Below are 25,825 nucleotides of genomic sequence, written 5' to 3'. Positions count from 1 at the left end.
AGTGGTAGGACGCTTCTTCTCAGTGTCGCCCCCACCTTGTCGGGGTTACGATCCAAGCCGCCTGTAGAGCCTCTTGGCTGAGACATCTCCCTGTGCTGGGCCTGCTGCCCAGGTTCCCCCTTGGTCTCCACAGCTGCTCACCGCACCCAGCTCCGGACTGCTCCGGCCCCAGCTGCACCACTCTGTCTCTGCACTGCTGCTCTGCCTCCAGCTCCCTGGTTGCTTCTTTGGCTCCTCTGGCTCTGGTTGCTGCAGATCTGCTCCCAGGACAGGTCTGCTCTGCAGGCTGCTTCTGTGACTCTGCTCCCAGCACTGACCTGCTTCCTGGGCTGCTTTTCTGGTCCCTCTGGATCTGGCACAGCTCTGCTCCCCAGCTCAGCTTGAGCCCCTGCTTTTGCCTTAGTTCGGCCCCACTCTGTCTGACCCTGGCAAATCCTGCTCACATTGGAGGACGGGACCTGACTGCCTGGCCTCCTGGCTCCCTGATTAGCCTGCCCGCCCTGTCATTCAGGCTGACCTGAAGCATTGGCCTCTCCCCATTGTTCCTGGGGGCTGTCAGTCTCAGGATCCTGATTCCCCATCGACCCTTCCCCCTTTTTAGTACTGGGAGCTAGCAACTAAAACACCCCCACTTAATGTTAGTAAGGGGGCAACAGTCCCCTTACACTTGTTTCACTCCTTTCTGACAGGGTTCGTTTAAGGCTACACAGCTCATTGCCTTACACTGAGACCTCTCTGGAGTGTTTATTATCTGAGTGATTCACCTTAATCACCTCCCCGTTTCTATTTCCTGGGGCTGTGGTAACCTTCCTGGGAGGTGCATACAATCCCTGGCCCACAGTGATGCATAGACTTAATATAATATGTTCCGCAAAAGATACTGCATTCAGTTGCCATATTTGTTACACCGTTTAGCAGGCAAGGCACCAAATTCTGCACCCAGCAGCTGTTTCTGAATAAATTTAAGATGGTCACCCCAAAATTGAGGAACCTGTAGTGAGTGAACACTTTTAAAATTTGAGACCTATCTTATTTGCCCATGGTTGCTGATCAATTCTTACCGGCAGACCCAGAAAATAGAACTCAGGTCTCTTGAATTTGAGTGCTACAATCTCATTTATTAGACCATGCTCTTAATTCGTTTAGTGGGTGAGGTCTTCTATTTGATGAAGAAAACTCCGAAGAGCTTCTCTGAACCTCAGTAGACCTCTTTAGAAGAGTTTAGTGCTATCTTCCCCCACAATCTCACTAGTGTTTCTCGGAGATTGTTAGGGGTATAAATAAAAGCGAGAAGGTCAAGAAAGGAACATTGTAGAGTGGACAGACAAATTCACAGGGACACATTTGAAAATTCCAGAAATTAGAGAAAGAAGTTGTGTTTCTCTCTCCCCATCATTGCCCACAGAGCTGCTCCTGGCTGAACATTCACCGGGCTGTTGTGTTTGGGGCCCACTTCGCTGGGCCTGTGTATTCTATGCCTCCTTAGTATGAACAGAGCCTAGGGTTTGCCTCAGCTTTGGATCTCTAGGGGATGCTCTCTGGGTGAAGATCCTGTGTCTAGAAGCCCCTCCTAAGAGCTGTGGTCCAACTGCCTAATCCCTGGGACCAGTGCTGCTCACCCACCCCTAGACTCCATTGTAGCTTAAGCACAAACTTTCCTAGAATTCCACACTGTGGGTTCTCTGGGTTTACAGTTTATCTCTTCAGGGACACATGACAGTGAAAGCAAACAGACATACAGGCTTTGCACAGAATTTTAAACACAAGTACTGAACTTAGCTAGCACAAGAAAGATAAAAATCTAGACAAAACAGTAAACATACCTATATTCATTTCTATCCTCAGTTTCCTCACCACTCTGGTTCCCCTCTTGCACATGGCTTCTCTTCAGAATCATGGTGTCTCTCTCTAAGACCTCTGCACTAGTGCCCTTTTGCTTGCCTGCCCAAAGTTTCTCTGCTTCTGCTCTCCTCCAAATAACTGCTGAGGGACCCTCTCTTTTATAACCGTCAGCCCCTTTGTAAGATGTCCTTCTGTTCAGTCTCATCAGGTTATTAGAGTCCCTTCACCATGTGACCCATTGTTTAGTTATTAGCCCACCTGGGCAGACTGATTCCTCTGGGTGTCAGTCATTCTTTGTCCAAGCATGCTTCTATGTGAAGAGAGAACCATCAAGGTTTAACCACCCTCCATTATTCTCCCTCTGCCACCATCCTTTGGAATTTCAGTACAGGAGGGAGGTGGAAGGACAACAGAAAAGCCTGCAAACTCTACAATCAATATGGAATTTGCAGCCTGGCACAAAACACACTTAAAGAGCCTCTAATATCAAACAGAATTCACAAACTGTAAATAGATTCTCCAGATCATCGCACAAGTGATTCCACCTTCCCAGACAAATTATGACTACTCACTCTTACAGGACTTGTTTCCTGTCCCATCAGAGATCATCCTCTGCATCAAAACCATCCTTTGCATCCTGTGCATCAAAACCACAAGCCATCATGTCTACTTATAAACAGCGGTTGACTGAGGCCATTTAGCCTTTGAACAGGGCCGGCTTCAGGCACCAGCCTTCCAAGCAGGTGCTTGGGGCGGCAGTGGGAAAGGGGCGGCAGTGTTTCCGCAGCCGCAGCAATTCAGTGGGAGCTTCTCCGTTCAGCCAAATTGGCGGCAGCAAAAACTGTAAAGCCGGCCCTGCCTTTGAACGAGGCACACCTTTTTTAGTAACAGTGTTTCTTTAAACTTCTCATCCAGGAGATCTTGAGGGGACTATAAATCATACCGATACTTGAGCTTCAATTCAAATTTTACTAGGCACATAACAGTGAAGAGGTGTCTTTCTTACTTCCTATCATTACACTGTTAGGCTTTTAAAAAGCCTAGATTAAATGTTTAGCAAAGTCTGTGTATGGCTATTTCAGTCCTTGGACTCTTTGCTGAGACTTTCAACAGTGATGTGAATTAGCTCCAGCTATGGGAGCAGACTGAGATGAGTTAGTGTGACCAGATGTCCTGATTTTACAGGGACAGTCCCGATATTTGGGGCTTGTCTTTTGTAGGTGCCTTTTACCCTCCACCCAGTACTGATTTTTCACACTTGCTACCTGGTCACCCTAAGATGAGTACATGTGTTCATTGGTAATTGGCGTCAGACCATCTTATGACCCTGTCTGAAGTGGTGGGTCTTGCTTTAATAAAAGCAAGTCACAGTTGCCTCCATCTCTCAAGTTTAATTCAAGTTTTATGCATCCTTTCTCAATCTGGGAAAGGACATGTACAACACATCCCAAATGCTAACACCCAGCATCAGAATTCAGGTTTCTGGCCTGCAGTCCCCAACGCATAGAAGCCCCAGCACGTGACGCTGAACTAGCCCAGCATTCAGGGTCAGGATGCTTGTAGGTGTTAAATTGGCCACCTCAAAACTCAAGAAAGCTGTTTTTATATGACTGTTTTTCTCTCCTGATTGGCCCCAGACTGGTTTCTTCAACAACCTAACCTGGCCTTTCAGGACTGAATCAGGGCAATTAGCCTCTGGGGTTTTTTTCTGGCTAGTTGTCAGTAAAACAACCCAACTGATTCCCATGTGTCAGCACACTGTCTGGTGCTCATTTGATTCCCAAAATAAATTGAAAAGGATACTGGAACAGAGAAGTGCTGCAGCATAGATAGACATAAAGCAGAGAGGAAAGTAGAATCATAGAATATCAGGGTTGGAAGGGACCTCAGGAGGTCATCTAGTCCAACCCCCTGCTCAAAGCAGGACCAATCCCCAATTTTTGGCCCAGATCCCTAAATGGCCCCCTCAAGGATTGAACTCACAACCCTGGGTTTAGCAGGCCAATGCTCAAACCACTGAGCTATCCCTCCCCCCAAATCAAGACAAGATGATCTTTCATACTCCGTTCATATCACATTCAGTGTAAGGGTTTTATAGACTACAGAAACTTCTGAAAGAAAGGAGGAAAAAATCCTCCCTTTACATACACAATCCCACAAAGCATTGGGCCACTCTGTCACATTCATACCCAGTAAACTAAACAGTCATAGATGGTAATGCCTGTTACTCATGAATGACCAGCATCTACTACAGTATGTGACCTATGATAACATGCTTGGTTAACAAAATCTGGATGTGTAACTGTACTGCACTTACAATAACAGCTACAAGATAATGTGGGGGAGGAGGAATGTTGTTTATTAACTGTAGCATCACATGGTGCAGAAGTTTGCAAACTGTCTCTCCCCAATATTGGAAGAATGCTTATATGAGCTTTACACTTTTCAGTAATGTTCATTTAATGGGAATAAGACAAACAAGCAGAACTAATTCATTCCTTAGTGAATATAGCATTCACTTTAAAAGCTCCAAGTTCTTTTCTTTCCTTTATTAAAAAGGAAATTTTGCAATGATTCATCTCCTCATTCTTCTAGCATGAGGTCCCGGTACATTATCTAGCACTTGTTTTTTTCACTTACAGAAAGCACACTCTCAGAATGAAGCATCCCCTCAGAATACTAAATTGGCATTATGTGAGACTTCATAAGAAGAGTCAAAAATGTCAACCTAGAATGGGAATACTAGCTTTGAGGAAGGGTTCATTAGCATTCAGTTAAATTGCCTTGAATGTCAGCTGCTGAATATGAAAAATCTTTCAATAAGTTATTTTACTGAACATTTAAGAAAATGCTTCTCTCTCTCTCTCTCCCCCGCCCCAAAAAAGGAGTATAAATCTGTAGCCTGTCTCAAAGTAAGTCAACCAGAAAATAGCCACTGTTACATTACGTATGTAAAATTTGTCTAGATAAGTGTATAGACCTGTTACAATTCACGTACTTTGTCAATTAATTTGAGTTGACATGATTGTAAATGCCAGTCTAGATACCTCACAAGCATTTGTGACTTATCCTAGAACTCAGCATGGATAATAAATGTTTATGGAGTGTCTAGATTAGCATTTACACTCATGTCAATTTGCTTGGGTTAATTGGCAATCCATTAACTCAAGTTAAAAGAGGACCACAAACTCTAGTTTAGATGTACCAATGGTCCTGTTTGTAGGGGAAACACCTACTTTTTTCAATCAAATTAGCTTAACCCCCATCCCTACGTCCACCCCACACCCTTAAACACCCATGTAGACACAGTTTAAAACATTTAGACTGAGCTAACTTGATCAGAACAAGCACCATTTCCTCCTGAGCAGATGGGGCCTGGGTGACTGATCGGGACGTGGGATAGCGTGATATTTCGGTTTTTATTTTGTTTAAAATGTCCCAGGAATGTATCTGTGTTTGTTACAAAAATTTAAAAATGGGTTAAAAATCAGTGCAAAAAATTAACTTCAGTTTTCGGGGTAAATATCAGGGCTAATATTGGGAGACAGGAGGACCGAAAGAACAAATACAGAAAAGTAAGAGTATTGAAAGTAAAAACTTAAGTCTGTGGTTTATTTCATGAACTGTATTTTAACAGTACATAAATGTATGCTCATACATGTGTGTGTTAGAGTAAGGCCATATAGTGGAAAACAGACTAATTTATAATTAACATGTCTACCTAATGTAACATATTTGATTTTCTTAACAAAATCAGTAATTTCTTATACTTGAGTGGTCCAAAATTCAGAAGAAAATCAGTAATTAAAAAAAAAAACTTTTGTAAAACTGAATATATATATATGTAAAAAAAACAACAGTAAAAACTGAAAATGAAGGGCCTTAGATATAACACACCAAAGACAGACATTTCATGCCCTATTTACTGGACAATGAGGAAAATATTTTCTGGCACCCTAAAATACCCATCTATAGCATATCCTTAATAGGCAGCCAGACTGGGACAAACCCTTCAGAAGTTGAGTATTTGTAAGTTACTTATTGAAAAGAGTCCTTTATGTCTGTAATGTATATGTCTGAGTTTAAATGCAGTTTTATTTTGCTGAACATTAAGAAGAGGGCTGTGATGAAGTGGGAATGTTCTTAATGTTTTCTCTGAATACTGTGTGGGTGCCTCAATTTCCCCTATGCATTTCTTAAGTATCTGGTGGTGGGATAAGGGTGTGTGCTTGTTGCAGAGCCCTAGAGGGCCAGTGTGATGCTGTCTGCACAGAGAATGGCCGACACCCTGTCTCCTGGCAACTGATGGCCTGGGCCCCTCCCCGCAAGGTGCCAACTGAAGGTGTTGGAGAACAAAGAGATCAGGTGGCCTCCTTGCCTGGAAAAGAGACAAATGACAGAAGAGGGGCTGGAGGGAGTTTCCATTTGGAGCTGGCTGGGGAAACGGAGGGAGGCCCAGTACCAGGGTCAGGGCTTCCTACCCCGCCCAAGATGGACCTGACTGAGGGGTCCTGTTTTCTGTACCTACAAGCTCTGTTTTGGACTGTGTTCCTGTTGTCTAATGAACCACCTGTTTTACTGGCTGGCTAAGAGTCATGGTGAATCATAGGAAGTGGGAGGTGCAGGGCCCTGACTCCCGCACAGTCCGTGACAACTGGTGGGAAGAGTGGGATCTACTGCACCCTGTGGATGGCGCTTCCTGCAGTGAGTGACTGGGGAGAAGTAAAATGAAGGGGGATTAACGATGACCAGGCGTGGTGAAGGCTCAGATAGGAGCAGTTTCAGGAGGCGAAGGAGCTATGCTTAACCCCTTGGAGTGTGTGACCAGCGAGAAGGATTGTTGCAGTAACAGGGTCCCCCTGGGGACTGCAGTGAGCGGTCCCAGGGGTGGAGGAGTCTGCGGCTTCATTCTGGAAGAGAGGTGGTGACCAGGAGAAGGGCTGGCACAGTAGGGGTTCTTCCTGGAAACTGTGGGGAGCAGAGAGCACACAGGCCTGTGAGTCCACAACAACTTGGGAATAGCAAAGTGATGGCCTATCACCATCTCCTTAAGAAGGACGTTGTAAACCTGTGCAAAAAGAGAGGGTTACACATTGGAAAGTTCCTGTCATCCTGTGTTCCTGTTGTCTAATAAACCTTCTGTTTTACTGGCTGGTTGAGAGTCATGGTGAATCGCAGGAAGTAGGGGGCGCAGGGCCCTGACTCCCCCACACTCCATGACAAGGGTAAACAAGGATTTCTGGGATGTTTTATGAGGCAACAGAAGCCATGTAAAGATTTTAAGCCAGACTTCGATGGGGGTATAAAAACGGGGGCTAGCTTTGAATTTGGGAGCATGCCACACTGTAATAAAATGCTCTGCCAGCAAAGCACAGGTGTAGCTCTCCTGGGCATGTGGAAATACAATTGAGATGCTTGTGGAGGTTGCTTTGAATCCATTATATATTTACCCTGAGGTGTGTTTTTTGCAATCTGTTATATATCTAGGTTTTTATCTGCTTTCATGTATCTTTAAAAATATTTACACAAGTCAGCATCCCTGTTTAACACACTGTGAAAGGAGAAGGTTAGAAAGGGGTATGACAAAGGTTGGGTGACAATGGTCTGTGGCCCTGATCCAAGGCCCATTGAAGTCAGGGGGAGTTCATCCATTGACTTAAATTAGTGTTGAGTCTGGGCATGTATATCATTCAATACTTGCACTCACAAATACTATAGAAAGAGCTTGGAGTCTGTCTGTAGTTAATTCATCTTGGTCTTTGCTTCAGAGGTACTCACCTATTTCTCTACAAACCAGTTTTGCTCAGTGGTATATACACAGTATATCAATCATTCAGCACAAAGGGGCTTCAAATACTTGAGTTACTGCACAAAATCTGCTTATCTATTAATTCTTTGTGTTTCATTTGAAGATCAAAATGCAATGTAAATCTCTCAAATATACTCTACTAATCTGCAGTTTAAAGAATGAGGATCTCATTCCCTTCTTTGGTTCACAATTTGTCTAGATGCCTTTGCTTTTAGGACACAATGCTTTCAATTAAAAATGTCTTGCACTTAACATATTCCTTCTTTGAAGAAACAACAGTATGAAGAGATTTCATTTACTATGGACATTAGCTGACTGACTCAAATTGTGCTAGACGAAAAGAATGGCTTAGCAGAAGATCCACCTCTATAATTAAATAATATCCCCTCCCCATGTAAGCAGATAATTGGAACAACTAATTCTTTAAAAACCGATGCACATTTTTCATTAGTTGAAATAGAAGCCTAAAAGGGATGTTGACAGCAGGAAGCCACCATTTTATAGAAAGAGGTGATACAAAAGAAAGGCATAGAACCAGTAATCAAGGGCCAACATTAATTAAATCCATAAAGTTAGGGACCTAATTAAGTGTGGTCTACCTTTCAGAAGTGCCCCAGCTCCCACTGACCAATGCATTGGTCAAGTTTAGCACTCAAGTTTGAAAATGTTATTTATATTCCATGAGGTTTTGAAGAGATAGAGGGGAAGTGGAATGGAAACAGCTTTCAGAGCCTTTCACCCATGCTGATGAATTCAAATTAAGCATGGTCAACAGCAGCTCATAATCATTTCTAGCTGATGGCTGGTGATCTACAGTGGTTACACTTGAAGTGTTTTGCATTTTAAAAAAATTCTATTGTTTGAAGAATATTCCTTATACTTAAAGTGGGGATAACCGGTAATTTCTCAAAAAATGGGGGAAAAATAAATAATATTACCAAAGATAAAATGATTTGGTAACTCTTTGACTATTCGCTATTACAGAAAAATCAGCACTTAACTCCCTTGTTGGCAGCATCAATGAAATGACCAAGGATCTAACAGAGATCCCTTTTGTCCTTAGCAATTACCACTGGAAGACAGCATTCACAGCTACAGGGGAAACGTGTACTACTGCTTTCTGTGCTCTACTTGCTTGTATGGCCTCAGTTCAGTGTGGCAAGTAAGTATGTGCATGAAAAAAGAAAGGGCGTTCTCCAGATATATCTTTTCAAACCCACTATATTCATTCCAACTCTTACTATAAAAAGAGGTAATAAAGAGGGGATGTGGGAATGAAAAAAATCTCTTCCATCACAGTATGATTAATATACCTCATCAACAAGAAAACTACCACATATGTGCAACTTTTATGGAATAATGAAGAAAAAAAGGTTAAAAAAAAAAAAAACCAGCAAGGCTCCAACAGTCGATTTGTACAGTTCTCTGATTTGTTTTGCTTCCTGCATGTGCCGAACAGCTCGTAACATTATTTCTGTTCTTAATTACAGACCAAATGAAAGCGGATTCTAATAGAGTGCTGATACTTTTAATTAAAGTAAAGCACTTCATAACCAAGACGCAACTGAAAGATGACGTGATTGCACTGATCCCTGGAAAAGGAAGATGAAAAGAGTGGTATATCCATGTGGCTGGAAGGCACCTGCGCTTGGAGTCTTTCAGCAAAATTTTATTACTGCAGTTTGTCAATTTATATCCTTCAACAAGGCAAACTAGTTCACTCAGCGATTATGAAGATTACAGAGGACAACAATAAACTTGTCTTTCCAGCGGAGATGACTATTTCATTGTGCTGTCTTTCTAATGGTTTGTAAATAATTCTAATAAATACACTCAGTATATTAAGTCTTTCTCTAAAAAGTGTTCTATCCCAGTATGTTCCACCTAATTACTCCATAACAGTCAGGGTTCTGAGGAAAACATTCTGGTAGTCGCATAATTAAAAGTCAACATGACAACAGTGTCCTGCACATTGTACTGTTTAATTGGATTGATCGTGGTTGGCTAATGTGGATCTGGTTAGCTGAGGCCTAGGGGGCAGGGAAGAGGGGGACAAGATGGCTGAGGAGCAGAATTGATACATATAGGGAAGGCAGTGCAGTCTAGAAATTAGAATGGGAGGCAGGAACTCAAGCTTCATGAGTTCTATTCCCAGTTTGGCCAATGATCTAATGTGTGACACTGGGCAAGTTACCTAAGCCAAATATCCAAGAGCTGCTTCTGACTTCCAAAGGTGATTAGACAAATCTAGATTCTGATCACTATTAGGTCATACTGCAATACATTACTCTTTAACAAAGCATTTGCACTATAATCAGAATATATTTTAAAATACAACAACTGTCCATGGCCATTCAAAAACCAAACTCACTCTAGTCCAAGCAGCGCCTCCCATTACCAAAGAGGAAAGAAAAAGACACCATGATGTTCACTAGGCACCATGATATGCACATCTAAGCCAACGGTTTACTCAGACACCACAATGATGGGCGTCAGTACAAAAATCTAACGGCAGATAAATTGAGGCGGTGCCTCTTTTGGTACCAACTTTAAAGAGTTGATACAGGACCTTCTCTTCAGAAAAAAATGCTTACAACTCCAGTTTGAAGTCAGTTGTATTTCATGCGTAATTGTATTATTGATTACTCTGAGGAGTATGAATAGTAGGAATACAATATTATCTGATAGCATTGAAAATTAGACAGTTTAATAATATTCTGGGTTTTATTGTACACTTTGGTGACAGACAAATTGCAATTTTTGATTTAGATCCTTTCCCTCAAGCACTGGCTAAACTTATCCCAACCTAGGAAACTCAGTTTTTTCATAAAATGCTCCTTCTGAACCAAAGGAACTGTCACTTCGACCCTTTGAAGAGACAGGGAAAGCAAATGAACTGAACCAGATTGAAATCCCTAGAGACTGAATGGCTTCTATTTGTCCGATTTCAGCAGAACAGGCTTCCTTCCACTGCACCAACATGCCTCAGTCCTGATGCTACTGTCAGAAAATTATTATGTGACTGAGGGAAGAAGCTTTAACTATTTATGTATTAACGGAACTTACAAATTAAAAGTGGGAGTATTACAGTGACATATGGAATAAATTTATTAAAGTGTATTCAAAACTTCAGTCAGATCTCTGAAATCTGTCTCTTTTCATGAGGAGCCATGGGTTACAGCAGTTGGGTTCCTTCCTTTTATAACCCCGTTTGTTTCATGTCATTGCCTTAGTGATGAGCCCTGAGTGCTCTTCTTCCCCCACCACTATATTCACAGATGTCTTTTGACTATTAACTAGTCTGACACAATAAATTGACACAAACTACTAAACAGCCATGGGATAGTTCTTTGCAACTTATGAATCAGAATTTATCACTGCCTATCAGTCACAGTCCATTTTAAAAACAGTATTTACTAAACATATCTACAAATATACATGTCAATATCAACTCTGTTCCCAGACTTAGAGCTTTAGCAGTTCCAAATAAATAATTAGAAAACAAGAATAAATGATCGCACTCACCAGCTCTGTTATATTATTGAGCAGCGGTTACTTTGCAGTTCAAAAAATATAGTAAACACGCTGTTGTATATGATCACATTTTAACAACTAAAGCAAGCTTTTCTTCTTCCATAACCCAGACCTTGTTTCCTACTGAAGCTACTGCGGGATATTGTACCTCTGTCTTATCCACTGCTAAGTATTATTAAATCAGATTTACTGTTTACTCTGTGTACCTCAGTTTCCTCATCTGTAAAATGGGGACAATGCTACTGACTCCTTTATAAAGGATCTTGTGATATGATGAAAAGTGCTATGTAAGAATCAGTTTTTACTGTACACAATAAGTTAACTATTGCTCAGCTATCAACCTTTCCTTCTTGCTTCTTAAAAATGATGTATATCCTCCACAGAGCGTAAACAGTATTCACTAAGTAGGAGTGGTAACATCTCTACTTTATTTTCTTCCTATAGGTTTTAGTTTGTATTGCACTAAATCAAAAACTATAGCATAGTCGTGGTTACTGTTTTCTGTTGGTGCACCAGGAAGAGTGACTACTGTCTACAGAGTTAACTTTGCTTATTTTGATAACTGAAATAAAGAGAATCAGATGACTGCATTGTCTTATCCATAAAATGAAGACTTGGGTGTCCAAGACAAGAAGTCTGAGCATGGAGCGAGGATGAGAGAGAGACAGAATGAGGAAGGATCCACCATGCAATAAAAAGTACACATTTCCATCAGCTGAGTAAAAGGGGATCATCCTCTGCAATCCTTACTCCCCATAAAACTCCTGCTGAAGTCAACTGGATTTTTACTGGCATAAAGAGAGCAGTATTGAAGCCAACATTTCAGCATGAATAGCCATGTTTTCTGTTCCTCCTCTACACACAAAACTCTTATCTGACATCAGCAGAGATTTGACTGCCAGATCAAGGCCAAACGGATGGGGTCAAAGTATGGACATATCAAACCTATCTATTCTAGCTCCATTACTTTTAAAATTGTATCTTTAAGTTCCCCTCTTCTTGTCATTTGCTGGCTTCTGCTCTCTACTTCCCCATCTTTTTATAGGGACTCTAGTGAGTACAACATACTAAGAATTGAGAGACATGTGATCAATCCTCTTTATGTCACAGTTATTAGAGTGCTCAAAGTTAACCCAGTGGGGGCACTGGTCTCCCCTAATTGTGCAAAATGCCTCCTATTCTATCATAGTAATGTAGGGCGAATCTGGGGGTGGCGGGAGAGGGAGGGATGGTTTGTTGCTGGAATGAATAAGGATCAGGTTGAGAATCATGACAAATACAGTCTTCTCTACCACTCCCCCACATTCCCATCTGTTTGAAGTTATTTCTCCTGGTTACTCATCTGACTGGATCAAATTTCTCCTGCCCAATATTACTAATAATTTCCCCCCAAACTGGCTTTGCTTACCAGGTACTGAGACTCCTCAATGAGACTCATTCAAATGGTTACGTACTAGAAGGGAAAAGCTTCTCCTTTCACATGCACTGACTGACTGATGTGCTTGTTTCCTTCAGTGTTTTTGGGAACCTTCTAGACCAGGGGTTCTCAAACTGTGGGCCACGATCCCGTTTTAATGGGGTCACCAGGGCTGGCTTAGACTTGCTGGAGCCCAGGACCGAAGCCTAAACCCCACTGCTCGGGCCAAAGCCAACGCCTGAGAGCTTCAGCCTGGGTGCCAGGGCTCAGGTTACAGGCCCCTTGTCTGGGGATGAAGCCCTTGGTCTTCATCTTTGACCACCCCACCCGGGGCAGTGGAGCTCAGGCAGTCTCAGGCTTCCGCCCCCCTCCTGGAGTCATGTAATAATTTTTGTTCTCAGAAGGGGGTCACAGTGCAATGAAGTTTGAGAACCCCTGTTCTAGACACTTTCCCCCTCCCAGAACTGCTCTGCCTTTTTATCCTCTCCCACTTTCTCTTCCTATCATCTTGTCATTCAGTGAAGTGTGTGTGTGTGTGTGTGTGTGTGTGCGCATATGTATATTATGTATTATATATAATATACATTTATATATATAAAATTCAATTAAATTGCTCTGCTTAGAGAAACTTCAAGAGGAACTCAACACCTCACTCCACTAATAGACTTTATTACTCTTTCAGACTTTCTCTGAATCATTAGATAAATCACTAATTTCTTTTGTTCTTCATTTTACGGGTATATTTTATAAACAGTCTTTTTATATGAGTCATCTCATTCTAGCCTGAACTTCCCTGTGCTGTGTGCAATGAACATGCCAGGATGCTGAGAGATGAATCAGAATAAGCAAGATGAATGGTCCCTGCTAGGCAGTCGTTTTGGATGCACTTTCATTAGGGAATAATGGTGCTTTTAAACCTAGCTCAACAGATATTTTGGATGTCTGAGGGCTTTCAGACAGGGCCTAACCAAGGCCCAGCCTTTAACCTTATTTTCTGGCAATTTTTCACTAAGTGGCAGAATCTGGCTGAGAATTCTCCTGGTATAAAGCATCTCTCAGCAAGCATAAAGTGGCATAGCCAGGTCCTACATTAATGGTCTGCCCACAGCTTGAAGCAGAGGGGATGTTGATCATGGGGGCATACTTTCACTGTGCCAATTCACAAATGGAGGATAGTCCCACAGAGACCATAAATAGGTGGTGTAAGTTAGAGCAGCCCAACGTTGCTCTAAGTCAAGCCAGTTGCCAGAGCTGGCACAAATTCATCATGGGAATCAGGGAAGTGTCTTTCATCTCCTGTGCCAAGCATGGATCTGAGCAGGAGAGCATGTGGGCCTGTGGTTTTAAGCCCCTGATGGCACTGGGAGGCTGAGAGGGCTCAGGAGGGGAAGAGAGTGGGAAAGCTTGATGGTGCTATTGAGCAGCAGTTTGGCATCTCGAGAGGAATTTTGTCTCAGACAGAATTCTCGAGAGCACTACAGAGGAGCATGTCGGAGTGGGAGCGCTGCTACCCATTTACAGATTGCTGCATGCACTCCTTCCTAATATCAGCTCAGCTCCTCTGGCTAGTCCAGAGCAGGAGTGGATCTGGGGCCTGCCCTAAACCCACCCTCTCCGTGCAGCAGCATATGGATGCACAGGGCTGTAGTAAAGAGTGTAGTGAGGAAGGGTCCCTGAATACTCCCCTCTAGCACATGAATACTCCCCTCTCATGAAGAGAGAGTCTGATCCATAATACACAGTTGTGTTCTGAAAATGAACATGGAATTACAATAATTTCTTGCCATTTACTCCATTAGATTGACATCACTTACTATTTAATGTAAATAAGAGTTTATTATATAATTTCTCTCCCTTTCATTTAGAGTGAAGTTACTGCTTGTGAAAGGCATTGGACTGACAACCCTGGATTTCAATACGGTTGCTTCATATTTATACGAGTGGTACTAATTGGAATCTGGACCTTTGAGCACTACAATTCCTATCATAGATCAGTAAATAAGTGTATCAAGACAATTGCACTCTATGTTGCATCTGCTTCTGCCAATATCAAAGTGGCCCACTTTGTTGTATTGTAATTTATGCTACATTCCTGCTGGAATAACTAGCTTTCAGGAACTCAGCCAGTTGAGTGATCCCAATGCAAAATTCACCTTTCCAGATCATAATGGGGATTTGTCGCACCCCTGGAAGAATTTTAGATCCATCAGTCAAGAAAGGAGTTTACTTGGAGATGTAATGATAATTCCACACCAATGTTTGACATATCATAGAAAGGCCAACTCCACACATTTTGCTCAGGCCAAGAGTCCAGGGACCAGAGTCCCTGGTGATGCAACTCCAGCAGGGAATTGGTATTGGTATTGAGAATTCTTTGCAGCAGGGAAAACTAAGAATAAACTTTTGTTTTATGTGCCAATTGTTGGTTAAAAACTTCTTTAAAAACTTTTTTCAGTTCAGTAGTTTGAAAATTCAAGATATAAGTAGCAGGAATAAACAGAGATATTTGAAAGGGAAGTTTGGTTTTTTTGATGTAAATTGTCATCAAAAGCTTCATTCTCAAATACATTTCACAGTTGATTCATGCTGAGAAGTGCCTATCTTTTGAAGCTCCATGCTGTTCGACTGGGGAAAAAAAATGTGTACAGTTTGCTGTTAACTGTTTCAGAACGCTGAATGTAGAAGAGAACGCACCAGAGGGGGAAACTGCTCCCCACCCACATATCAGGCTGGCTCTTGAGCTTTGGTTTAGAGAGTCAAGGAGGATGTGCATGACTTCACTGAAAGGCAGGCCTCACGCTAGGAAATACTCCAACCCCAACTGCAACAGTATATTCTCGAAGAATGAACTCACACCTGGTGTGTCCCAATATACTAGTCATAGTATAGCATTCTCTCCTCCTCTGGCACCCCCTGCTGACAGCCATTCCAGCCCTCCATTGCTCTGCCTCTTCTCGTGACCTGGCCCTCTGGGCAGGTCATTTATACTCCCCCCGCTGCCTGCCTCCTTCCAGAGTTACAGAGTCCCACCAGTCCAATGGCCTTGTGTCAGGTCTTTGACACTGACTCTAGGTCCAGTGGCCCTTACACCCCTTGCCTCAGGGCTTACAATAGACCTCACCCCTTTGTATCAGGTGGTTTCACCATGGGTGGCCACACTGTCCCCTAGGTTCCTGTCAAGCTCTTGGCTGCTCCCTCAGCCCCTTTGCTGCTTCCCTAGATGTCTTCCTACCTTAGCTTGCCTCAAGGTGCTTTTCCTCAGACCGTCTCCAGGCTCCACAGAGTCCTTTCCAACTCTGACTGTGAGCAATACCTCTCAGGGCTCACCCCACAGGAGATCTGGTTCCTGTCCTTTCATCAACACTCACTCCAACCCTGTGCCTCTTAGCATCTCTCCTAGCCCATTGCCAGAATTCCCTTCTCAGAATAGGAACCCAAAGCCTTCTCTCCCCAGACTTTCTTTCTTCCAGCTCTCCCATCCTGCTCTGAGCTCCTCCCTCTCCCTCTCCTCCCTCCAACTCCTCTGCAGCTGGGTCTAACAACAAATTGGTTGTCCACACCTTCCAGGTGGGCTAGCTTCAGGCTCCTGTTAACCTTTCTGCTGCCAATGTAGGGTGTACACCTCATCCCATATACGATACACTAAATTGGGTATATGCGAGAAAGGAGGGGCTGGGGTAGGTGTGAGGCAAAACTCTATAGAGAAACAGAGAGGAAGTAGTGTTAGAGATTTTTCTTATTCTAATAAAATTTCTTGTCCTTTCTTAGAGAAAAGCATCCTATTGTGATTTACATTTGTCTACATAACAATTACCAGAGAGTCCATCTCACTTCCTGTGTGCTGTACAGAAACAACTGTGATCACCTGAAACTGTCAAACTAACAGCTCCATATTTAAATGGAAAAGACTGGGGCCAAGCCACACTAAGTAAGGAATCTGAGTCCTTTTAGTCCAACAGTTCAGATTTCTTGATTTCCAAGTTACGCTGGAAGACTTCTTATCCCAGGGCTAAGGTGGAGAAGGATCGGTTTTGGTCTGAATGGGTTGGAAGTACGCCAGGAAATTATTTTGGTCACTACTGATCAAATTTTCATTTTGTACATGATTTTATAGTACAGCCTCCAGGTGCTTTTTGATAAATTGATATTATAATACTCTAAGTTTAAGTTACTCAAAGTTTAAGAGTAAGATGCAGGAGTTTCTGATTTATCTCGCATTTCTTGGTCACATCCACATTGGCTAAAACTGAGTGCTTCAGTTTCAGCCAAAACATTGATATAGAAACTGTAGCCCTACTAATGTGTGTACTTATTACTCTGTCACATCAGCTGGTGCTTATATCACTTCACACAGCAGCTTTAATAGACTTTATTGCTTCTAGAAATCCATATTTCCAAAGATGGGCTATTTATCAAATGAAGCTAAAAGATTGGTCTTTGTGGTTCTGTATCTTGCCCCCAAATCTCAATGGTTCTAGTTGCTTCAGAGGAAGGGGTAAAATACTCATATTGGATACTTAGGCAATAGACAGGCCATTGGAAAAGGTTTCTGCTAACCCTAGACAGTTGGCTTATGACCTGATACTTAAGTGCTTATGTCTCCTATACTTTTTTATCATAACTATATGTCACTGTTTTTCTTTTTTTTTTTAAACCTGCAAAGTTGTTTTCCTCAATAATATACTGGGACAATAAGTTCCACAAGTCAAATATATCCTTTTATCAGTTTTAAATTTGGAATATTCAGTTTAATTGGATATTCTCCTGTTCTGGCATTAATGGAAAGGGCAAATAGGTGTGCCTGATTGACTTTCTCTGTACCATTTGTTATTTTTAACATGTCCCTCACGTTCCCTTTTAATTAATTTCTTTTCTAAATCAAGCAGCACTCACATTTTCACTTACTCTTCATACAGAAGTCTCTCCATGCCATTAAATTTTCATTGCCTTTCTCTGGTCCCTTCTGAATCCTTTTTGGATGGTGACTGGAGTAAAATAGAATATTCAAGGTGAGGGTGAACTATTGATTTATATAATGGAATTTTCTACCATTTTCTCAGTCTCTGATGTAGCTTAACTTTTAATGCTACTGCATTGAGCAGAGGTTTTTTATTAAGATGTCCAGAGTGACACCTAGTCTTTTGGTTACAGTTAATTAAGAAATCATGAACACATGAGTAATTTAAGTAGTTCCTTGCAATGTGCACCACCTGGCACTTGGTGACAGATGAAATGTAATCTAGACAAGTTAGCGAGGTCCTTCTGAAGTTCAGAAACATGATAGGAGGAATAATAGTTAGTGTTTGTAAAGCACTTTGAAGAAGAGGAGTGTGCTAACTAATCCTATCTTCAAGTTTCATTTAAACCAGATCAGGACTCAAGCCAAGCTATCATTAATCTGTCTTGCAACACTAGGAATCACATCTTCCAGCTGCAGTGTAGACATACCCTAAGTGTTTAAGTCCCATTTGAAAATCTAGGTCACTTAGGCCTTGTGACATGAAGTTTCTTTATCAGTTTTGCTGATAAAGCAAATGAAGGATACTTAGTACTTTGCAGGATTGGACCCCAAATCATATTGAACAGTCTATTGTAAAACACCAAGTAGCAAGTTAGCAAATTATTTACATATTCATTTGAACAATTAAACAAACACATGGGTATAAATGGCATACATCCCAGATCAGGATCAAAACCAAACAAGCCTTCAGTAAAGAAAACATACACAAAAATTAAAAAGGAACACAGTCTTGAACTTTGCCCTTCGGAATTCTGCAGGTGCAGATGTGCACACAAAAGAACAAAACAAACAAAAAAGCCCCCTTAAGAGTTTTACATTTGGTTCTTACAGTGGGCAAATGTTCCAAGGACCCTGGTTTTTATTTCTATTAGGATCATCAGAATTTCTCAAGCATCCAAACAAAGGTTATAAAAGCTTCTGAGGATGTTTTTTTTTTTTTAAACCAGGTTCCCAGTCTAACCAGGGTTGTTACTATCGTTTTTTTCTTAGATTCTTTGGAGACAACTATGACAAAAGGGGGACTTATAGTAAGCCCAGGGGATGGCAAATATGTGACTCTGATTTCTTCTGGGATGTTGTTTGTTCCAGAACACAAGACCAGCCCAAAACCCAACCCCAGAATACCCAGTAACCTTGAAGTTAGGTCACTCACTTGCCATGCAGGAGACCCAAGTTCAAGTGCTCTGGCACAGGGATCTGAACCTTGGACCCTCATACCCCGGGTGAGTGCCTTCACTACTGGACGACTGGGCATAAAGGGGAAGCACCACCACTTCCACCTTCTCAGTTTTGTGAATAGCATCTAAGTCCTCTTGCAAATCTATCCAGAAAAAACATGGCTGAAACTACTGGGTGAATTTGACAAAAGAAGTGACTAGTTTCAGGTTGACCAAAGCTGCTTTTTTCGGCCAATTAATTATTCATATGAACATTTTCATCCAGCTCCACAGATGGTGGCACCAGAGCCTTGCAATGATGTCATAGTACTGAAAAGTCTGAACATACAAATTGTATGTGAGGTCAGCATTCCTAGAGGTTAAAAATAATAGTTGAAGGACAAAGAGGAAATGAATGACTGGCAATAGCAGATATTGCCTTACTGAAAAACTGAAGAGGGGTCAGAGCAGAGCTATGAGAGTGATTAAAGGCTAAGAAAACCTGCCTTATAGTGATAGATTCAGAAACCTTAATCTATGTAGCTTAACAAAGAGAAGGTTAAGGAGTGACTTGATTACAGTCTGTAAGTACCTACATGGGGGAAAATATTTAATAGTGGGTTTCTGAATCTAGCAGAAAAAGGTGTAACACGATCCAATGGCTGGAAATTAAAGCTAGACAAATTCAGTCTGGAAATAAGGCATACATTTTTTAACAGTAAGAGTAATTAACCATGGAAAAATTTACCAAGGGTTGGATTGATTCTCCATCACTGGCAGTTTTAAATCAAGATTAGATGTTTTCCTGATAGATCTGCTCTCAGAATTATTTTGGGGAAATTCTATGGCCTGCATTATACAGAAGGTCAGACTAGATTGTCACAATGGTCCTTTCCTGCCCTTGGAATATAAGAATCTATAAGAAAGATCAATTGATAAAAACACAGGATAGCTTAGAAAGTTATGAATGTGCATGAAGATCCTTCCTCAATGTATTAAAAATCAAAGTAGAACATTTGTTTACAAGTAATCCTGAATAAATAAGGAAGTATAAATTAGATATTAGATAAAGAATATCAATATTATAGTAACTGGTACTACATTATTCTGGATTGATACATTTTACTGTGTAGCTTATATATGAAATTTTAGGAAATGTATAAGACTTTGAGACAAGCAAAATGTATTCTACAATGACTATTGTTATTTTCTCGATGCAATACTTATCACTATATTTATATTTTTTCATACATCAAAAATGATAGAACAATTGCAGACTTATGGGCCCACAATGGAAAAGGCACTGCTTCCTATCATCCCACATTGTGTCTCAGGAAAATCAGCATTTCCACTTGCACCATTCTTAGCTGCTATAGCGAAAGATAGTCCCTCAAATAGCCAAACTGATAGTAAGGAATTAAATACCAGTGGTAAGATAGTGAAGCAGTGCAGGTCTGAAGATTGTGCACTGCTGAATCATGGGCTTGAAAGCAATTAAGCTGCCATACCACCATGTCACTGGATAGCTGCAATCTGCTATCTTTTTTTCAAGGAAAGCCTCAAATAGAACTAATTACAATGATGCAGTCTCGAGGATATAAACCTATGGCCTATACAGGCAAGAACACCTGTAACTTCTGACTGTTTGAGAGACTGAAAAAAAAAAAAAGAGGACACTCCTGATCATCACTAAAACCTGGGTCTCCAGCTTCAGCTATGTGTCAAAAGTGATCCCTAGGTTGGGTACCTGATCAGCTCACTTAGAGTTGATATCTATCAGCATAAACAATTTATCGTCACAGGAAAGTGTCCAAGTATGAAACTATGCATAGGATGCACAATGGTATAGCTGTGTGATAGACAGAAAATTACCCACAAAAATCAAACTTAAAAGAAGGTTGCCAAGTCAATGAAGTGACCACATACTATTTTCCCCCACAGCATCCCTGCCTCATTCACTGCATGCGATTGATTATGCTGTGGGAATGAATCAGGGTTGCATAGTGGAAACTTTCATTTCCTGCAGAAGCTGGAAGGTGTGTAGTGAATAAGGCGGGGGGTTGCAGGAAGAGAACGGACAGTCTCTTGGGTAAGATAGTTGAATGCCATCCTGGAGATCGGGATTCTATTCCTGCCTCTACCACAGAGTTCCTATGTGATGCTCATCAAATCATTTAAACCAAGCATTTGCAGATGGTCACTATTTGTGTGTTCTTCATTTTCTGAGTGGCCGACTTCAGACCCTAGGATCTGATTTGCTATAACAACAACTGCAAATGTAATCTCATGCTCTGTGTACACACTCTGGGGCTGGTCCATATATACAGATTTATGATGATGCTTCAGCTGCCAGGTAGGAGACATATGGCCTGAACTAATGTCTATTGTAGTTAATGGAAAGCCTCCCAAGGACTGAATCAGAATTTTAAGTCCTTTAGTTCAGGCAGCATATGTTCACTATTTCAGAACTGAAGGTCCAGGTTCACCCCCTACTTTTGACCAAGGTAAGGGTCAGTTAAACAAGGCATCTTCCTTTCTAGGAGCTAGGACAGGTATCTCTACAGTTATCTGCCCAACCCTTTCTGGTAGTTCCTTCGGATCTATGACAGGGATGCTCAATAGCAACTTGGGGAGACCTTCATTCTACTGTGACCAGAAGGAAGCCGTGGTGGTGCTGATAGCTTCTGTATACAGCTATAGCTGATAGCAAGTTGATACCAGGGGTAAAAGAAGACAGTAGTAGAAGGGGAGCATGGACCTCAGTCTGCTTTTAGCAGAAGGACAGTTCCTTCCCTTCTTCCTGGTTCAGGTAATTAGCACCCCCAACATCTCCGTTTAGTTCTCCATAGATAAGGAGAGTAGAATTGGGCAACATTTTCCAGACACAACTTTTTTTTTCACCAGAGAAAGCAGATTTGGGTTGACTGAAACATTTGTCAAATGCATGTACAATTCACAGAATTGTTTGGGTGCCCCCTTGCCCTTCACCCCACCCCCACCCCCACCAATTAAAACAGTTAGCTTAGGCCACAGCATCACATGAGCAGCTCATGTCATTCTTTGTACCTAGGTGTGTAACTTTATATCTAGCCAAATTCAAATACATATTGTTTGCTTGCACCCAGTACCCCAACCCAGACTGCTCTTATCAGTGACTTTTTACTCTTGATTCTTTACCACTTCTCCAATCTTTGTGTCATCTGCAAACTTTATCAGTGATGATTTTACATTTTCTTCCAGGTCACTGATAAAAATATCAAATAGTGTAGGGCCAAAACTGCAGGGGCCACCTATAAACAAGTGAGCTGTAGCTCACAAAAGCTTATGCTCAAATAAATTGGTTAGTCTCTAAGGTGCCACAAGTACTCCTTTTCTTTTTGCTCAGAGGTGATTCCCTGCTTACAATTACATTTTGAAACCTATTAGCCATTTAATGTGTGTGCAGGTGATGTTTACCAAAGGGTAGATTGAATAAGTATGAATCTCCATGCTCAGTTATTTTAGTAAAAAATTGTTCAAAGATGGCAAGAGGTAGAAGAAATAAAGGCATACGGATGAACTCTGGTTCTTAGGTTTTCGTTCATAACAATATTTTATTATGTCATTTAAAGTAGAGTTGGTCTAATTTTCTAAATTTTGAAATTTCAGTGCAGTTTCAAGACTCAAATGTGGTTTGAGAATTTGTGTTAAATCCACCTCTGGTAATCTATCCACTCTAATTTTTTTTATCCATTCATGGATCTGTGCTCTGTAGTGTTTGAGGAGTAACATATACCCTTACTTAGGATTCCCAAATCCTTCCTCGGATGGAAGTAGTGGCCAAGATTCGCTCCTTAAACAGGACAGCTGCTCAATCAAGACAGTTGGACATGCACTGGGTGTTCCAGTAGAGAGGAGTCTATTGTATATTATACAAGATTTTTATTATAGCTTGTGCCCTCTATCCCAGTACCATCTGGCCTAGCCAGCCTTATATATCTGCTTGCATTTCCCCTATAATATGGGAATTGCAGTGCTCTGACAGTTCTCTTGTGGAATATACCATTTTTATTGTGACAATTCAGGCCTGCTGAGGATTTGAATATTGCAGCCATCTCTCTCTACCCAATGGGGATAAAAGAAGCTTGTGCATTGCTGCAGCTGACTTAAGTATGAAAGGAAATTATATTTTTTTATAAATCTCCACTACATCAATCTTAACATTTATTTCTAATCATTACTAATTCATTTAGTATGCTCTGCAATGTAATAATGAGTCCATTCAGTATTCATGAGGGTAGTAGATGTGGCATGGAGTGCTTACATTCTCTGAGAAGCACAAAAATGTCAAGCTTCACTTTCTCTAATACAACGAGTTGGCTTTCCGTCTTTATAGCTAAAGACAGAAGTGTTCTGCATGCAATGACACACACAATTTCTACATCTGCTTGTGCTTCTAGTCCATAGGCAACAATGACCCGAAGACCCGTATGAAGTGCTTGAGCTTTCAAATCCATCCTTACCTGCTATAGCTTGGTTAGCTGTCTTGAATGTTATTCAGCAGAATTTGCCTAGCTGTACAAGAAATCCTCTGAACAGGCTAAGTTGGATTGTAAGGATCCCAGTCTGTATATACTACCCCAACAATATGCTTGTTGACATGGATATAGCAATACTAAGTGTCTCTGTACCCAAGACTTTTTCCCCCATCTCTGTCAGTGAACTGGAATCTTTCTCTACAGGAGAGTACAGTTAAAGACCCTCTCCCGCACTTTTCCTTTGAATTGTGAGATGCTTATCTGAGCTACACAAATTCTCAATTACAACAGTTACCGAGGGCCAAATCCTGCTCCCCTAAACAAAGCCTGATTAAATGGGGCTTGCATTGAGGGTGGGAGGGGGACGAATCCTCCCTCTGTAGGCCATTCACAGACCCCAGGACTGATTTTAGGGAGGTTAACACACTGACCACTGGCCTTCCTCCCCTTTCCTTAATACAGAACAGCCAACGAGAAGAATCTCTCTTTCCAAGGAATAAGCAAATCCACAAAAGTGCAGGTTCAACCTAAACATGAACCAAAGTAAAAACCCAGGACACAGACAGCCTCCAGAGATTTTGGATTTGGGTGCAAACTGTGTTTCCATGACAGGCCAAACCAAGACTGAAATCCAAACATCCATTAACTTTGGTGACTTTGGGACCACCTCTGATTCTGACCCTAATGTTCAGCAATGTCAAAGCTAGACTCCCCCTTGTGCTCTGGAGGAGGAGTCCGGAAGAGCAGAGACATCCTGGGCTGGAAGTGGCATGCAATATTTGTGACACAACATCAAAAGTTCAGCAATTTAAGTAAATGTATAACCCCTCAGTTCCAGAATGACACATTCTGTGCTACCATGGACCCATCCTCCAGCTCTCTGTTCTTTCTTTTTTACACTAGAGTTTGAGCATTCCTTGTTAAAATGTTGGTATAATTTCATTAACAAAAGAAAAAAATTGCACAGCCATACAAAATGGAGTGAAAAGGTTCGTACTGCTCTCGGCAGAAGCCATGTTATTATACCTGACAGGTACATAATGTACTGAAGCTTTCGTTCCTAAGAATCCCATACCAGTAACTCATTACAAACGTTATTGACCAGTAGCTTGCAGCTACCTACAGGGGGAAACTTGGAAGGTGTTTTACCGTGCACAGCAATGCAATACCCCAGTTTAGAGCGAGAAAGTAAGAACAATGCTGAATCCATCTGAAAAATGCATGGGGAAATTAGTTGGGGAGAAAGAAATTACAGAACTGGAATGTGGCCAAGATTCCTGTGCTACCACTCTTGTAAAATATAGCAATTTTAATAACCAGAAATGGTCAGGTGTCCCCTAGTTCATGTCTCCTTCAATGCACAGCACTCCAAGTAGCACAGTGCCCCCTAGTAATATAGAATCATAGAATATTAGGGTTGGAAGAGACCTCAGGAGGTCATCTAGTCCAATCCCCTGCTCAAAGCAGGACCAACACCAACTAAATCATCCCAGCCAGGGTTTTGTCAAGCCGGGCTTTAAAAACCTCTAAGGATGGAGATTCCACCACCTCCCTAGGTAACCACTTCAGTGCTTCACCACCCTCCTAGTGAAATAGTTTTTCCTAATATCCAACCTAGACCTCACCCACTGAAACTTGAGACCACTGCTCCTTGTTCTGTCATCTGCCACCACTGAGAACAGTCTAGCTCCATCCTCTTTGGAACCTCCCTTCAGGTAGTTGAAGGCTGCTATCAAATCCCCCCCACCGCCACTCTTGTCTTCTGCAGACTAAATAAGCCCAGTTCCCTCAGCCTCTCCTCATAAGTCATGTGCCCCAGCCCCCTAATCATTTTTGTTGCCCTCCGCTGGACTCTCTCCAATTTGTCCAGATCCCTTCTGTAATGGGGGGCCCAAAACTGGGTGCAGTATTCAGGTGTGACCTCACGAGTACTGAATAGAAGGGAATAATCACTTCCCGCAATCTGCTGGCAATGCTCCTACAGCCCAATACAGCCCAATATGCCATTGGCCTTCTTGGCAACAAAGGCACACTGCTGATTCATATCCAACTTCTCGTCCACTGTAATCCCCTGGTCCTTTTCTGCAGAACTGCCGTTTAGCCAGTCGGCACTGTGGCCAACTGGTGCAATACCAGCTTGAAGGAAGAGCACCACTTCATCTTTTACCTTGGAGGTTTACCATCCAAATAGCAAGCAGATCCAAACTTGTTTAACAAACAAACTAGTCAGAGGTATAAGGATGTGTTCATTCATAAAAGTTTCTAGTTCTGTAACAACACTGTCAAAGAGTGAAGTAGATGCATTACCCAGCTCTGAGTCCAAGCCAGCACCTCATTTGTCAAAGTGGAAGAGATAAACTGAGTAATGAAACTCTGAGTATATTTGCTTCTCAACACACTATTAGCGTTAATGGGAAATGCAGTCAGAGAGGATAGAATATACCCCCTGTGTGTTTAATGATCAAATTCCCAGGTCCCCATTAAATCTTGCACAATTTTCTATGCCCTTCAGTGTCTTGTTTTCACACT

The 25,825-nt window shown here is 41.8% G+C and overlaps 1 protein-coding gene across 8 annotated transcripts in view; it reads right to left on the bottom strand.

Annotated features, from left to right (window-relative positions):
* Positions 1-25,825, bottom strand: part of KCNIP1 (potassium voltage-gated channel interacting protein 1) — a 547,511-nt gene that overhangs the window by 176,711 nt on the left and 344,975 nt on the right. The window contains exon 1 of one of the 8 annotated variants that reach the window (XM_073355982.1): positions 17,508-17,594. The exons of the other annotated variants lie outside the window; for them this stretch is intronic. Within the exon in view, the coding sequence (XP_073212083.1) occupies positions 17,508-17,535 (28 nt within the window). The 5' untranslated portion in view covers positions 17,536-17,594. Of the gene's footprint in view, positions 1-17,507; positions 17,595-25,825 lie in introns of those variants that run through there. 8 annotated transcript variants of the gene reach the window in all.

This window comes from Lepidochelys kempii, chromosome 8, assembly GCF_965140265.1.
Source record: "Lepidochelys kempii isolate rLepKem1 chromosome 8, rLepKem1.hap2, whole genome shotgun sequence".
In the NCBI taxonomy this organism is placed as follows: Eukaryota; Metazoa; Chordata; order Testudines; family Cheloniidae; genus Lepidochelys; species Lepidochelys kempii.
The sequence above is the reverse complement of the archived record's forward strand: the minus strand, read 5'-3'. Positions and strand labels throughout refer to the sequence as shown.